The following is a 15294-nucleotide window of genomic DNA, read 5'->3' on the forward strand; positions in this document are numbered from 1 at the left end:
TGCTGTGAAGAGGATGCTGCGTCTTTCTTCTGTCTTATTTCAAGCAGTGTTCTTTTGATGATCTCAAGCTAAATGGCCTTTAATGATTAATGAGTAATGTGCTTATTCTAATGCTGACCTAAGAATGCATCTTGCCTCTCAGAAAATTCACGAGATTAGCCACAACTGGGACATGTACTCTTCAAGTAGTTCTCTCACAGATGTGATTAAGTAATGCCTTGGAGTGTGCCCAGTAGCAGCCCACATAGGAAGCCAGCTCGCCAGGAAAGAATCCCTGGAAACCAGGCTTCTGGTATCACTTTGATGAGACAACCCCAGTCACATTTGCCTTAGGAAACCCTTTAGAGGGCGGGCTTTAACATACAGCTTTGAAATTCATTTGGTTAATCATAGAATTATAGCTTTAGAATTATTTTTAAAGGCACTCAAATGTATATCAGATTTCTTTTGTCATCTATTTACATGTGTGAAAATATATTTAGAACAGGAAGCTGGAGGATCAGATTTTCCCATTGAGTTGTGTGTGTGAATTGTAGCAAACTTAAGAGGGATGAGCTTAACTCAAAACAGTGACCAGGTCTCTGATATTTAATAGCTGTTCTAACTTCTGGGTTGTAATGATCCCAAACAACCTCCTTAAAACTGAGCAGTGAGACCAAAAAGGGCGAGTGAGATTCCAGGATTCTGATGTCCAGCCGCAGCCTGTACCAACATCCGGCTCTTTAGAGATGGGCTGCTGACCACTCTTGAGTGATGCTGGCTTTCGAGGGAGATGTTGGCTGGAGTAGAGATTTCCTGATCTGATGTTGGGACATCCCCAAAAAAACCCTCATGAAATTAAACAGCTGCAGGGGCAAAGTATGCAAATGGGTTTCTGAACCTTGAAATATTAGCAGCTACCTTTCAGTAGATTTGCATCTGGAACAGATAACATTCTTGTAAGTGCTCTGCATGTATTACTCACAAAGCCTCCTGAGGTCATTTTATTCTCATCCTCATCTTACAGAGAGGACCCCCTTGCCAAGGGTCACAGGGGCTATCTAGTGGCAGAGCTGGAATTTAAAGCTGGAGCACACAGCCTTGTTGGGTACCTTTTTTGAGGGTAACATTTTCATAAAATGAGCAACTGAAAAAGCAATTGTAACTACTGCCCAGAAACTATTAAACAGATTCCCAACCCATAAAACCTAATAACTGGGAGAGACTTCTAAAGTCATGTGGGATTCTCTCTGTGTCCCAGGGGCACATGAGATACCTTTAGCCATTTATTTTTTTCCCCTCAGCATTCTATTTCCTCAAGTTCTCTTAGTGAAGATGAAACATTTTCAATCGATGGCATTAAAGTTGAAAGTTAGAAATAAACTGATAACTGTTCTTTTTGTTGAAGGATCTTAGATTAATAATTCGACTTTATAAAAACTCTGTACATAAACCTCTCACTTGTGTTTTCTCTGCTCTTTGTACCTTTCTATAATTGAAGTCCTTTTTCTTCCCCAGCCCCTCCACCCCCGTCACTAGTTCGTGCTCACTTTTCCATGTGTCTAAACTTGGCTCTTTTATTCTTTTGTATCATCTGTCTAAGCATGGGGTAGGAAGGTAAAGTGATACTCAAAACTGAGTTTTCTTTGCTAATAATAAGTGAGAAGTAAGGTTACTTAAGATAAAATGCACTTGTTATTCGCTTCCTAGTCACTTCTTAGGGTGCCTGAAAAAGTTGTTGATGCGGCATGTGTACTTCTTAACATTTTTACCAAGATAAAAAACAAGTTTCATTTCAGGGACTCTCTTGATTTTTATGGCTAAATTTTATCTCTTTTTTTTTTTTTTTCTTTTTTATCTCACAAGATTGCTTGTTTACCTCATCAAGTTCTTTTTTTTCTTTTCACCAGTTTTTTCCCCCCATACGTACTTGTTCAAAACATTCATATGTTATTTGGAACATTTTAAGAGCTTTAGATTTTAGATTCAAAAGAAAAAGAAGTCGGTTACAGTTAGAGGCCAACTACATAAACTTGTGGTATATCACGTAATTAGGCATTAGGAAAGCAAGTGGGTGAATTGGAGCTTTTAAATTACTTACGTCAACCAGCAAGGAAACCTGAAAAAACTACAAATTTTTTCCCATCTCTTCCCCATCTGCCTTTTCTCTCCACCAGAATTTCCTGAAAAAGAAAGTTCATAGCAACGATGCTTAATGTGATTTAATTTCAAATCCATCATGGGAAGGTGTGCAGGTGTGGGAGTGGAGTCTGGGCGAGAGCAGCCGGGAGTGGGAGGACGCCAGGCAGCCGGTGGGGGAGCGGGCCCTGCGCCTGGAGCCCACCCGCGTCCTGGGTGAGGGGCCTCCTCGCCTGGCCGCCAGCACTGCCTGAAGTTCCTCTTGGAGCAGGGATACTAGTGACAGTAAAAGTCTGGGTTTGTGATGACAGCAGTGCCACCTTTTTTTTACGTCTTGGAAGAGCCAGCATTTGAAAACCAAATGTGAATTGAGTCTCTTTAAGACTCAAATGAAATGCCAATTATATAAAGGCTAAAACAGTTACATCCTACAGTGTGGTTGCCTGAGACTTAGGAATTTGACCTTGTACATCTTCCCCTAAAGAACAATAAATGGAAACTAGGGCAACCTGTGAGAAAACATAGTACAGAGTTCAGCATCGCCTAGGAGCACGAAGTTCTACAAGATGGCAAATTTTTATTGAGGGAAAGAGACTCTCCTAGCACTTTGCGCCTCCCTCGAGCGTGGCACCTAACCCTTCTTACTGTCCTTACTTATCTACATGTCTGTCTCCCCCTAGAGTGTGAGCTCCTCCAGGGCAGGAACCCTGTTTTTATTCATCTTTGTGTCCCGGTGCCAAGCACAGTGCCTGGCTCATGGTAGGTGCTCACTCCATGTTTGTTGAATGAATATAGCAGTGCTTCTTGGGTTGATCATCTAATTTGTTTTTATTTATTTTGTTGGGTTTGTTTGTTTGTTTGTTTTTTGCCCAGTGTTGTTAATGCTTTTGGTAGACGGAAGGGAAGGAAGAGCCTTTCACTCAACATTTTGCATTTGACATTGGCTTTCCTAGGAATCACCCTTCAGTCATCGTGCAGCCCGGGAAGAGACCTTTACCTGTGGAGTCCCCAGACACCCAGAGGAAGCGGCGGATACACAGATGTGATTATGACGGATGCAACAAAGTGTACACTAAAAGCTCTCACTTGAAAGCACACAGAAGAACACATACAGGTACTAGAAATATATACCAGACTCACTTCATCTTTCTTTGGAAGTACTGTAGTGGACTGTTAAAGACAAGCGTTCTGGCTTTCAGAGATTGTTATGATGAAAGTTTTCCAGGCGTCTTGAAAGTTACTGTAGTTGGCTGCAGATGTCTCTTGTCAGTTGTGAGAAGTGAAGTTTTTGCTCATGATTTGTTTTTGTAATAGACTAGACTCAGGGTTATCCCTGTCACAAGGCCCCTCACACCTGCTTGCAGTTCTGTGGTCACTGGAGTCAGGGAGAGAGCAGGGCATGGAACCTCTGCTGGGAACAGAGGAGGAAGTGCCCTTACCCGTGGGCTGTCATTTAATAAATGTTGTACGTTATCAAATTTGCAATGGTTAAAAAAACAAACAGTTCTTTATGCAGAACAGTTTATAGAAATGGAATTCAAATGGAAAACAGTCACTGAAAGAAAGAAAAGTGAAGAAATTGGGATAATTATCCTCTTCTAAGACTAAGGGAACTTTTATGTGATTGCCTGCCATATTTGTTTTAGGGTATTTTTCAACCTGCCCAGTGTTGAATGTAGAGCGAGCTGTGCCACCAGACCTTATAAACATTTTTAAATGGGTGAAGAAAACATAAAATTGTTCTGTGAGCTCGTGAACATTTTGTAGCAAAACATCTTAAGGAATTCGTGCAGAAATGTTTTCAACAACCTGGTTAATTGCAGTCAGTGTTGGTGCTTAATGTTTGTGGTAGGACTCATCTGACCTAACCTCACACTCTTGGATGTGAATTTCTAGTGTAACAGCAATTTCCGCTTCTGTACATTTTCCTTAACTCAGTGGAGAATTTCTGGCATCTTGTGAGTCATTCTTACATAGAGAAGAGTCTGGGATTTAGAGGAGAAAAGGGGAAGAAAGTGTCTGGCAGAGCAGAAGTAAAGACTTTCCAGTGCCTCCTGGGGAGGGGGCAGAGGACGCCGAGGGAGTTCAGCCCAAGTACAGCTGTTCTTTGGCTTCCTGATGGGTTATAAAGCAGAGAGCTGCTGGTGGTGTTTGGAGGAGCAGCCAGGCAGCAGTGCCAAATAGAATCATGAAAGCGTCCCCAGGGCATGAATGGGACCTGAGAGGTGGAAGTTGTTACCACAGTCCAGCCTAAGACTAGAAAGGCATCGGCTATTTGGACAACAATTCAGAGATGTAGGAAGAATAACCCTTAGCTTTTATACTCTGTGCAGCAAAGTAGATCATTTAAATTCTGAAATATCTCATTGAAATGCCAAGGAATGGCATCCTTTAGGGTTTCTAGAAAACAAGGAATAGTAAATGGGAATGAATCTGTGATGCCCACTACCTGTTATTATTAATTTAAATATGTAGGGCTTTCATTTACAGCCCTTTTATTTGTAAGGAACTTCATGCTGGCTGTCCCAGCGATTTCCCCACAAGGGTCTCCTGTTCCGCACCTGATATGATCAGTATCCCACAGGAGGGGGTTATAGAAACCTGACTTGTCACAGTATGGAGAGGAATTACTGTATTTTCTGTGCATCCGAATTAAAGCTTTATACTTAGGCATTGTCATCATTGACTGAACAAAAAATAAAATGTTGAAATCCCTGACGTATTTCAGAGACTTCAAGTTTTTAGAAAACTGTTGAAAAGAATAAGAAAATCTCTCAAACTTCCCAATTGGACTTCTCATTGAATGGAGAGCACGGCATAAAACTAAGCAACTAAGTAGGTTTATGGCTTGGAGAGCAATAAATACAGATCACCAGGTGCTAAGTTATTCATCCCCACTATTGAGGGCAAACCTGAAATTATTTGGTAGCCCCTCAGAATGGGTTTCAGTGCCATAAATATGCTTTAAGAACTCTTAAAATATACACCCACCCCTCTTTGGAGACAGAGAGCTCATTAAATATTAAGACAATTAATGAATTTTTGTTTGTCCCGTAGTGGTTTATAAGGCACTGGTTTATAAGGGACAAACGTATGAACATATTTTGGAAATAACATTTGTCAAGAGCTATAGCTCAAAAATATTTACTGTCTTTGGTTATTAATATCCTATTGCTTTCAAAAAAAAATAAACACTTTTCCTCCTCTTTCTGCAGGAGAAAAACCCTACAAATGTACATGGGAAGGATGCACATGGAAGTTTGCTCGGTCTGATGAACTCACAAGACATTTCCGAAAACACACTGGAATCAAACCTTTCCAGTGTCCAGACTGTGACCGCAGCTTCTCCCGCTCTGACCACCTGGCCCTGCACAGGAAGCGCCACATGCTCGTGTGAATGCGTCCGTCTCCCGCCTCCGCGTGGCTCCCCACTCACCCAGCTCTCTCTCTGCCCTCTCTTCCATTATCTAATTCATTTTTTACATGTACATTTTAATTTGGATTCAGCTGGTCTGAATCTCTGAATTTCTATCATTCAAACTTCCATATGGTCAGTAGTAAATATTCTCTAATCCTCCCTCTCCTTACCACGGGTCAGACCTAAAGAATGTGAACACTTTTTTTTTTTTTCCTTTTCTGGGGATGCTAAGCAAACCCTTCTTAGAGATACGTTTAATGTTATGAGAACAAGGGAACATGTAAAGTAACAACCAATTGTCGGTTTCTCCATGTATTCCTCAAAAGAACGTCAAAGTAAATGTATTAGAAATACAGTATCCAGCCTGCTAGTCCTTGCCAGAGACATCCAGACCTCTGAGCCCTGCGATGGCCTTCAGCTCCACGGTGAAAAGAAAGGTGGAGCCTTCCACAGCCAAGCAGCAGGATGTCAGACTAGTGCAGTCAGCTCTTCCATTGTCCTGCACAAATCCAACTTGTCAACTTGGATTTAGCACTTCATCTAAATTTACATCCTTTACCCTCCTTTGTGCCTCCAGCTACTAAGGAGGTCTTTGCCGCCACTGGGAGGTGAGCCAGAGCTGCTGATTTAGGTGAGCGATGTCCTCCGTGGAGGGGATGAATGCTGTACTTGCATAACATGGAGTCGGAGCACAGGGGCTGAGCAGGGCGGGTGAAGGGGGAAGCCAGCCTCTCCTGCTGGGCTAAGGCTTTTCAGTGAGAATTCATCATTTGGTTAGCTGGGCAGCACGCTCCTAGAGCTTTGATCTCCATGCAGATTTAGCTGTGCGGGACCCCACTGCAAAGCCAGGTGCTGATGGGGTTATCCACGCACCCGTCTCCATTCTTACGATGTCCTTAATGTGGATCGCCAAGCATTGATCGTAGGGACACCACAAAAGTATTTGCCCAATAATGGTAAAAAAAAAAAATCTTTTGAGTAAGGGTATGAGTGACCTCTTCCCCAACCTGCTTAACACCACTTTTGCAAACAGGGAAACGTTGAGTGGCCATTGTATTCCCATATCAAATTATCATAGAGCTCTCCTACGGTAACTCTTCATGTGAGCTGTCCGGTGCCAGACTGCCTGTCATCTCTGTTCATGACACATACCTGCTAATGCTTTATTAGTTTCCTTCCATTTAAGACCTGAGTGACACTATTTGTAAATATATAGTTGTGAAGCACACATAGCTTTCTTTGAGGGACAGATTTCTGAAAAATCTAGAAAACCACAGTTCAGGGATTCATATATGTAGCTCAGAAATTCCCAAACGTTTCCTGTTGGAGCCGGCAATCTCCTTTCATTATCTGGGATCCTGTCAGAGGAACAAACCGAAAATGACTCGTGTTTATGTGGAAGATGAATAGCACCATTATTTGAGGGAAGTTTTTCAAAAGCAGGCTTTTGAGCACCAGAGTATCAATGCCAATAAAAAGAATTCATGCGTAGAAATGCCATTGGTCCTAAATTTGAAGAAATTGGGCGGCAGTGGTCTAAATGTGAGTGCGTATAAGCAGACGCACCTTCATCCCTCGACAAAGGATGGAGGAGCAGAGAGAAGAATGGAATCCTGAAGACTGATCCCAGCCACAACTCAGGATCCAACACAACCCTACCTGGGAGGAATACAGTCACTGGTTTCTGAGACATCGGTGCGTGAGTGACTCTGGAGGCCTGCAAACCACGTGGGGAGCTTACTCTGATGGCGCTGTGTTAATAAAAGGTAGTTGTAGGGACTGCACACCTCAGAGACCCCGCTTATCAGCCCCTCGGAACCAACTGAGAGGAGATGTAGTTGAGAAATGCAAAGTAATTTGTCATCTTGGCACTTGGTTTTTATTTTCTTTATTTTTTTTTTCTATCTTAAGCACTGCAAGATTTGTTTAGAATATTAAAACATCCTTATTAGGCGCTTTTTTTTTTTTTTTTTTTTTTTGCAACTATGACATGAATTGAGGGATTTAAAAAATGGCTCTTGGGCACGTAGGTGTTGTCTGTATTGTAAATGTTAGCCACCTTCATGCCAAAGTGTTTATTGCTTGAAATGGTCCTTCCACAACGCACCGAAGAATTACGTTGGAGTAAGAAGAGCTTCTTTGTTTTAATGGAAGTAACCAGTTTATGTATGTTCTGACCCACCTAGAAGGTGGGGAAAAGTGGCAAGAAAGGGTCAAGTTGATATTTGACTAATGAGCTTTGAGTCTAAGTCCAGCTAATAGAAATCTTCGTGGGTTCTCATGGAATTTGATGTGTTTGCTATGGCATATTTAAATTTTTTTCTAAAAAGCAAGCAAGACCCTGCCAGGACTATTACATTACTATTCAGCTTGCTCAGGTGATACTAACAGTTTGTTAACAAAGATTTCATTTTAACCCTGAAAAAAGCAACCAGGGAAGCTATTCTCTGTTCCCATGCTGGTCTGTATACTTTAGTTACCAATTGGCTTGTAACAAATTTTCCTTTTTTTATATATATTTGTATTTTACTATGATAGTTGAGAAATTTAGTCTCTTAGTAATTTTTAGCTATTATGGTGGAAGACCTCCAATACAAGATAAGGTGCCCTTGAACGTGTGGTTTTGATAATAAGCCATGTTAACTATCAATGGTGATTTTAATTGCAATATTTTAAATTGATGAGAATGATTTGTAACACGAAGTTAGTGTTGTAAATTCTGTTTGTTATAGAATTCTTTGATTATTATCCAAGTGTCATCATGGGGAAGAAGTCAGAAAAATGAAAATCTGCATTCATTATATTCTAGAGTTCTAAAATGCGAATCTACATCATAAATGGGCATTAACATTCTACATCGCCTGGCTTGGAGAACGTGTTAGCAGCATAGCTATGTTCAACTAAGGAAATGCTAAATACCAGAAGTTTCAAGAGCCTTGGGACAGATTTACAGGGGAACTATATACGTATGTGTATATTTTATTAAACACCCATCTGCACTATCAGTGTTGCACTAATGTGGAATTTGAAAAACTATTGCTGATAACTGTCTATCTGGACATCATTCCTGATTAGATTGTTTCAAAGACAATCTCAGATCTAAGTTTTAAAATATTTTGATTGGTTTGAAAATACACTGTCATCTTGAAGGAATTGCTGTCACACATGAAGTTGCTCACAGTTGTCTTTAGTCTCTTCTTGGTCAAGGTTAACAATTTCTAAATGATTGCAAATTCACTTAATACATTTACAAAGCCATTTTACATGCATTAAACGAGGGCTACAACAATATTATGTTTTACAAATACTAGCACTTTTTTTTCTTTTTTTTGCTGTTATGTATTTAGTGTTAGAGGGTCAAAATAATCTTTCTGCTTAGCATCTCTTAAACCATACCTGCAAGTGTAGCAGGATTATTACATTTACAGTACTTTAATACTTGTATAAACTATGCAGAAATTTTTAATAAAGTGTAATATATTTTATAAGCTAATAAGACTGAATGGGTAAAGGTTTTTAGCATGCATTAGTATACTTGCAAATACTGAAACATTTTGGTAATCTTTCTTACTAAAGATGTGAATGTTTAATGTACCTTCTCTGTTTCTACTCTGTAGTCCAATGGGAATTCAGTAATGACATTTTGTCATGTCAAACTGTGAACATAAATTTGTACTGTACAGTCCTCATATACTATATACAGTATGCAATATATGTATTATATACTTGTTAATAAAACCATCAGAATATTAAATGTGATCATGTGAGTACTATGTATGCAGTGATCACTTGGAACAAAACTTAGCAATGTAACATGTAAGAGGCCCTCTATAGACATTTCAACGTAAATCACCCTTGGATAGGCAGTCACTAGTGAAGGGAAAGAAAAACAAATCTAATTGGAAGATGCACTGTATGAGTTCAGTCTTCGCTAAAGCTATGTCTCTGGTTTTCTGATAACGGGAAGTCTTCTAAGTACAAACCATAAACTTGTAGACAACCCAGCATAAACCTGCAAACTCACTAGTGCATTCTTGAAATACTTTGTTTATGACCCTATCTCCTTCCAAAAGGTATTTTCAGTGCCTTGTATGTAATATTTTGAATTTTCGAATGAAAGATCAGGAATCACAGCTTGAGCAGTAGGGAATCAGGAATAGGATAGTAACCATTAAAGAGTAATTCCGGATAAACATTTTCAAGCCGTCAGTCAGCCATCTCCATGGATGCTGCGGTATCCTTAGCATCATAGGAACAAGTAGTTTCTGGTGGGCATTTAGAGTTCTTGTTAAAGGCCAAATGTCCCCCCGCCCTCCCCCTAGATGTAACCGAGGCTGAGACACTGGCTTTTTAGGTCTCAGCAGCTTCCTCCAGCCAGACTTCATCTTTGCATAACATGAAGTGATGTCTGGCTGGCACTTGTCCCATGACTCACCTTCACAGGTTAAGGGGAAGTAGGCTGAGGAGGAGGCTGAATTCAGCTTTCAGAGTACTCTCTCCATTAGCTTTCTCCTGTTAACTTCTCTGCTTCTATACTATGATAGTTGACTGCAAGCTCAATGTTACACACGACTGTTAACATCCTAATGGAATATATCATCTTGGACGAGTCCAGATGATTGGCTGGAATCCCCCCACCACACTTCATATATGGGTGAGATGGCACCTGCTGAGTTCACAATGAGAGCCAGCCTTCTAAGGAAATACTTCGTGAAAGTTGGATGCTCCCTGGGTGAGGGATCACAATGGTGACAAATAGAGATTTTACAAGAAACAAACTTCTTTGAGGGATGGTTGAAGAAAGGAGGGATGTTCAGCACACACATGCACAAAATACGCAATCATTGCCCTATATTTTAAATGCTGTCGATCGAAGAAGGGACTAGGAGCCTTGCTGGGGGCAGGATATCAAGTCTGGTGAGCCTTAAAGGAAAGGCTCTGTTTTCGAATTCTTCTCAAATGTATTACTTTGGTGGGGGACAGTTCTCAACAAATCTAGACATCTTTATTGCTTTGAGTGTTTCTGCTCTTTCTGTCCCTGGTTTTGCATTCCCTGCGGGCATCCTGAGTAGTCCGTGCTAAGGCTAGAAGCCAGAAACTGCACCTGCAGTTTCCTAGACCGGATCTCTTTTACACTGAGCACACTCAATGTTTCCTCCTTCTCAAGACTCAGTGTATCAGTCAGGGTTCTCCAGAGAAATGGAACCAATAGGATACATTTGTATGTATATAAAGAGATTTTTTGTATGGGATTACGGATTATGATGATGGAGGCTGAGAAGTCCCATGATCTGCTATTTACAAGCTGGAGACCCAGGAAAACCAGTGATGTGGACTATCAGGCTAGTCCAAAAGCCTGAGAACCAAGGGGAACCAGTGGTGTGAAGTCCAAGGGCAGGAGAAGACCAGTGTCCCAGCTTATGAAGACAGGAAGCAAAAGGGGCAAATTCTTCCTTCCTACACCTCTGTGTTCAGTGCAGGCCCTCAATGAACTGGGTGATGCCCACCCACATTGGGGAGGCCATGTACTTTACTGACTGCACAGATCCAAATGCTAATCTCATCCAGAAACACCCTCACAGGCACAACCAGAAATAATGTTAACTCTAGGCACTCTGTCACCCAGTCAAGTTGACAAAATTAACCATCACACTGGAGAACTTCATCAGCCCAAGGACTTGGCTTCTACAGAACTCTGTCTGGGAGAGGAGGCCTTTGAAGACCTTCAAGGCTTATGGATCTGCTCCAGATTTCATCTCCTGCTGCAAAGTCCAACTGCTTCCCGGTCAGTCTCACACCTTCACAGCTATGCTCCTGCAATCCCTCAGTGAAACTGAAACCCCAGCACATGTTCAACCCAGCATCCTCAGGCCCCACTTCTTGATCTACACACTTGCCCCTGCCTCCTTGAGTTCACTCATTACACTCTAATTATTTGTTCACGACTCTCTTCTCCATCAGAATGAGAACCCTGTGGGTTGGGGTGGGACTTGTTCACCTTTGTGTCCTCAGAACCACACATTAGATAGTGGTTGAAAGAACAGGTGAATCTGAGTTCTTGTCTTAGCTTGGATGCTAGCACCTTTCTCACCCCTTCACATCCAACGGTCACCTCTGAAACTTCTCCTGAATTTGTCCTCTCATGTCCATTACAATTCCACTGCTCCAGTTCAGGCCTCCTAGACTATCCCAGAAGTCCCCTCACTCTCTGACTTCAATCATCCTCCTCCACGTCAGCCACAAGGACCATCCTTCTAAAACAAAGATCTGATCATGTTATTATCCACCTGTTTAAAATCCTTCCGTGGCCATCATTGCACCTGAAATGGTTCTTCTTAATTCAGCCCTATTCCCTTTAAAGCCTCAATCTATTATCGTAAAATTTTTCTCTTTATCTTTTTCCCCAAGAACCTTCAAACACTCTTCAGACTCTGTGACTCTGATAGTTGCACAAGCTATTCTGGGAGATACTCGGCCAACTCATCCTCATCTTTCAAAATCCCACTCAAATGTAACCGCTTCTTTGGGATTTCCTTGGGGAAACTCCACTCACCCTCTCAATAGAGATATTCTCTCCCTAATTTTTTCTGTGTCCCCATAACCCTTCTGTTTCCCTCAATTATTAGCACTTACCACTCTGCATTTTCAGTTTACCCATCTGTCTCCTTCCCTCACTAGATCTCAGATCATCCAAAGATGATTCTATTCCAGATGTCCAAGGTCCAGGGCCAGGCACAAAGTGATACTAAGGGAAGGTATGTTGAAGGAGCAAATGGGTAATAACAACTAACATTAATTGAGCACTTACTGTATGCTCAGCACTATTCAAAGCACTTTGTGAGTCTTAATTAGTTTAGCTCTCAAAACTGTAAAATATGTAATTATTGTCATTCTCTTTGTACAGATTGAAATTGAGCACAGTCGGGTTAAGTAACTTACCCAAGGTCACAAAGATAGGCAGTGGAAGAGCCAAGTTCAAATTCAAGCTGTCTAATGCCAGGGCCTGCTCTCTTAACTATTACATGGGTTTCCAGTCTGGGTGCCTCCGGGCCACTTTAGTGCCTCCTCTCAAAATGAGACTCACATGTGCCTGCCTTTGCTCATACAAAGCCATCCTCTGGGATGCCCTCCCCTACCATCCCAGGCCCCATCCATCCCTTAACTAGAAAAATACTACTAATTCTTCAATGATTGCACAGCTAGAACTTTCTAAGGGGTGAAGGAGAAGGAAATGTTGCTGATTTCCGTAAATGAGACTTAACATTTTTTTTAGTATGGAGCACTTCATGAATTTGCATGTCATCCCTGCACAGGGGTCATGCTAATCTTCTCTGTATGTTCCAATTTTAGTATATGTGCTGCCGAAGCCAGCACTTAATATCTTTTTTTAAGTATTAGGTACATTGACATATAATTTACATAAAGAAAAAATATTATTTTTAGTGTACATTCCAATGAGTTTTGACAGGCATGTACAGTTATGTGGTCACTACAGTCAAGACATAGAACAAATCCATCCTCCCGAATACTCTCTCAGGCCCCTCTGCAGTCAACCCCCTCCTCCAGGCCTAACTTGTTTCCCTATACTTTTGCCTTTTTCAGAAAGAATGTAGCTTTTTGAGTCTGGCTTCTATCACTTGGCATCCTGTATTTGAGATTCATTCATGTCATTACATGTATCAGTAGTTTATTCCTCTTAATTATTTAATATGATTGTACCACATTGTGTTTATACATTCATTGGGTGAAGGGTATTTGGATTGTTTCGCATTTGAGGCAGTTGTGAATAAAGTTGCTACAAATATTCACCTACGGGTTTTTGTGTGAGCATCAGTTTTCATTTCTCTTGGACAAATGCTTAAGAGTAAGATTGCTAGATTGCGTGGTCAGTAAATGTTTAGTCCTCCAACAAACTGCCAAGCTGTTTTCCAGAGTCACTGTCCCAGTTTTGTATTTCCACCAGCAATGTATGAGAGTTCCAAGGCAATCCACAACCTCGTCAGTCCTTGGTACTGTCAAGTGTCTTGTTTTGTTTTATCCATCCTAATAGGTTGAACAGTATCTCATTGTGCTTTTAATCTGTATTTCTCTCATAATTTATGATGAACCTATTTCATGGGCTTATTTGCTATCCACATGTCTTCTTTGGTGGAGTAAGACTTTCTGTTCATGTATTTTGCCCACTTTTTATTGGGTTATTTGATTTCTTATTATTGAGTTTGAGAAGTCACTCTATATTCTGGGTGTAAGTCCTGTTTTGCTAATATTTTCTCCCAGTCTGTGGCTTGTCTTTTCATTCTCTTTAACAGTATCTTTTGAATAGCTGATGTGTTTAATTTTGATGAAATTTAATTTATCAATTTTTTTCTTTTATGGATCATACTTTTTGCATTCTAAGAAATCTTTGCCTAACTCAAGGTCACAAGGATTTTTTTCCCTTATTTTTTCTTCTAGAGGTTTTATAGTTTTATGTTTTACATTCAGGTCTGTGACCCATTTGGGGTTAATTTTTGTATATGATGTATGAGTCAAGGTCACTTTTTTAATATACATGTCCAGTTGTTCCAGCATCATGTTTTAAAAGATTAATGGAGATTTTTTTCCTCCATTAATTTGCCTTTGCGTCTCTGTCAAAAAAGTCAGCTAACCATATATGCATGGGTCAGTTTCTGGACTTTGTGTTTCATTAATCTATGCATCATCTTTTTACCAATATCACAAGAATTTGATTGTAGTAGCTGAAACCAAGACCTTCTACATAAATCCCTGAACATCAACAAAATGCAAAATGCTTCTAGAAGAACATACCCTTAGTCTATGACACAGAGAAAGCCCTACTTTGATTTAAGTTCACATGCCCAACTAACAAACACTGCAAACAAGAGTCAGCAGTCACTGCAAATGACACACTCGAGGAAGTCGTATGGTGGAATTATCAGAAAAAAACGATAAAATAAGTACATTTACAGACACAATGAGATTAATCAAAGCCCTAAGAAAAGGGCCTCTGGTTGCACTCAAGCTATGAATAAGCCCATTCCACTCTATTTCTCCTGCTAATTACAACTGAGAACTCTAGAGTAAAACATAAAAGCAACTGTAAGTAGACTCTAAAAGGTGGAGAGGAGATGGTAGACTGGCTGGAGAGCTCAGGACTTGAGGGACAACCCAGAAATAAGTTCCTTGGGGTAGTGTTTTGTTTGTTTGTTTGATTTCCTGCCATGTATCCTGGTCTGGGGGTGTAGCAGCCCACAACCTGGAACTACTACTAGGTACAAAGAAACAACCAATAACAAAAACAGCAAACCAAGAAAAACCTGTTCTCTCTCAACAACGGACAAGAAGTAGGTGGAACATTTTTGACTACAGCTGTCCTGGTCCAGGCAAATGCCATAAAAGCTGGACTATCCCCCATTGGCCATTGCCCACCATGCTGCAGAGTCTCTGGGACGGAACCCAGTCACCATCCCCACTCTGCACTAAGTGAATGTCAAGCAAAGAAGTGGCTCCCCTTCCCTTTCCGCTGTGGGGAGGAGCCCTGTCGAGTATCCTGCTCCACACTAAATAAACGTACAGAATCAGGCTTCTCCTCCTGCCACCAAGCATGGTGGTGAGAGACTGTGGGGTGGAGCCCTGTGGACAATGCCCACCCTGCACTCAGCAGCAAAGAGGCAGCGTCCCCTTCTGCTTCCAGCGAGAGTTGGGAAAGGAATATGGAGAAGATGGAAAAGAAGAAAGAGACATTTAAAATCTAGGTA

General features: G+C 41.0%; 1 protein-coding gene and 1 non-coding gene across 4 annotated transcripts in view; one reads left to right on the forward strand and one right to left on the reverse strand.

Annotated features, from left to right (window-relative positions):
- Window positions 1-9295, forward strand: part of KLF3 (Kruppel like factor 3) — a 35240-nt gene extending 25945 nt beyond the window's left edge. For all 3 annotated transcript variants that reach the window (XM_032495843.1, XM_032495861.1, XM_006185601.3), the window contains 2 exons: window positions 3072-3232; window positions 5334-9295. In XM_032495843.1, the coding sequence (XP_032351734.1) occupies window positions 3072-3232; window positions 5334-5515 (343 nt within the window). In that variant the 3' untranslated portion in view covers window positions 5516-9295. The remainder of the gene's footprint in view (window positions 1-3071; window positions 3233-5333) is intronic.
- Window positions 9296-12804: 3509 nt separating this feature from the next.
- Window positions 12805-12910, reverse strand: LOC116659490. Its single transcript, XR_004314853.1, has one exon. It is a non-coding gene; the product is annotated as a U6 spliceosomal RNA (small nuclear RNA).
- Between the last annotated feature and the right edge of the window lie 2384 nt (window positions 12911-15294).

Source organism: Camelus ferus, chromosome 2 (assembly GCF_009834535.1).
Source record: "Camelus ferus isolate YT-003-E chromosome 2, BCGSAC_Cfer_1.0, whole genome shotgun sequence".
NCBI classification, from domain to species: Eukaryota; Metazoa; Chordata; class Mammalia; order Artiodactyla; family Camelidae; genus Camelus; species Camelus ferus.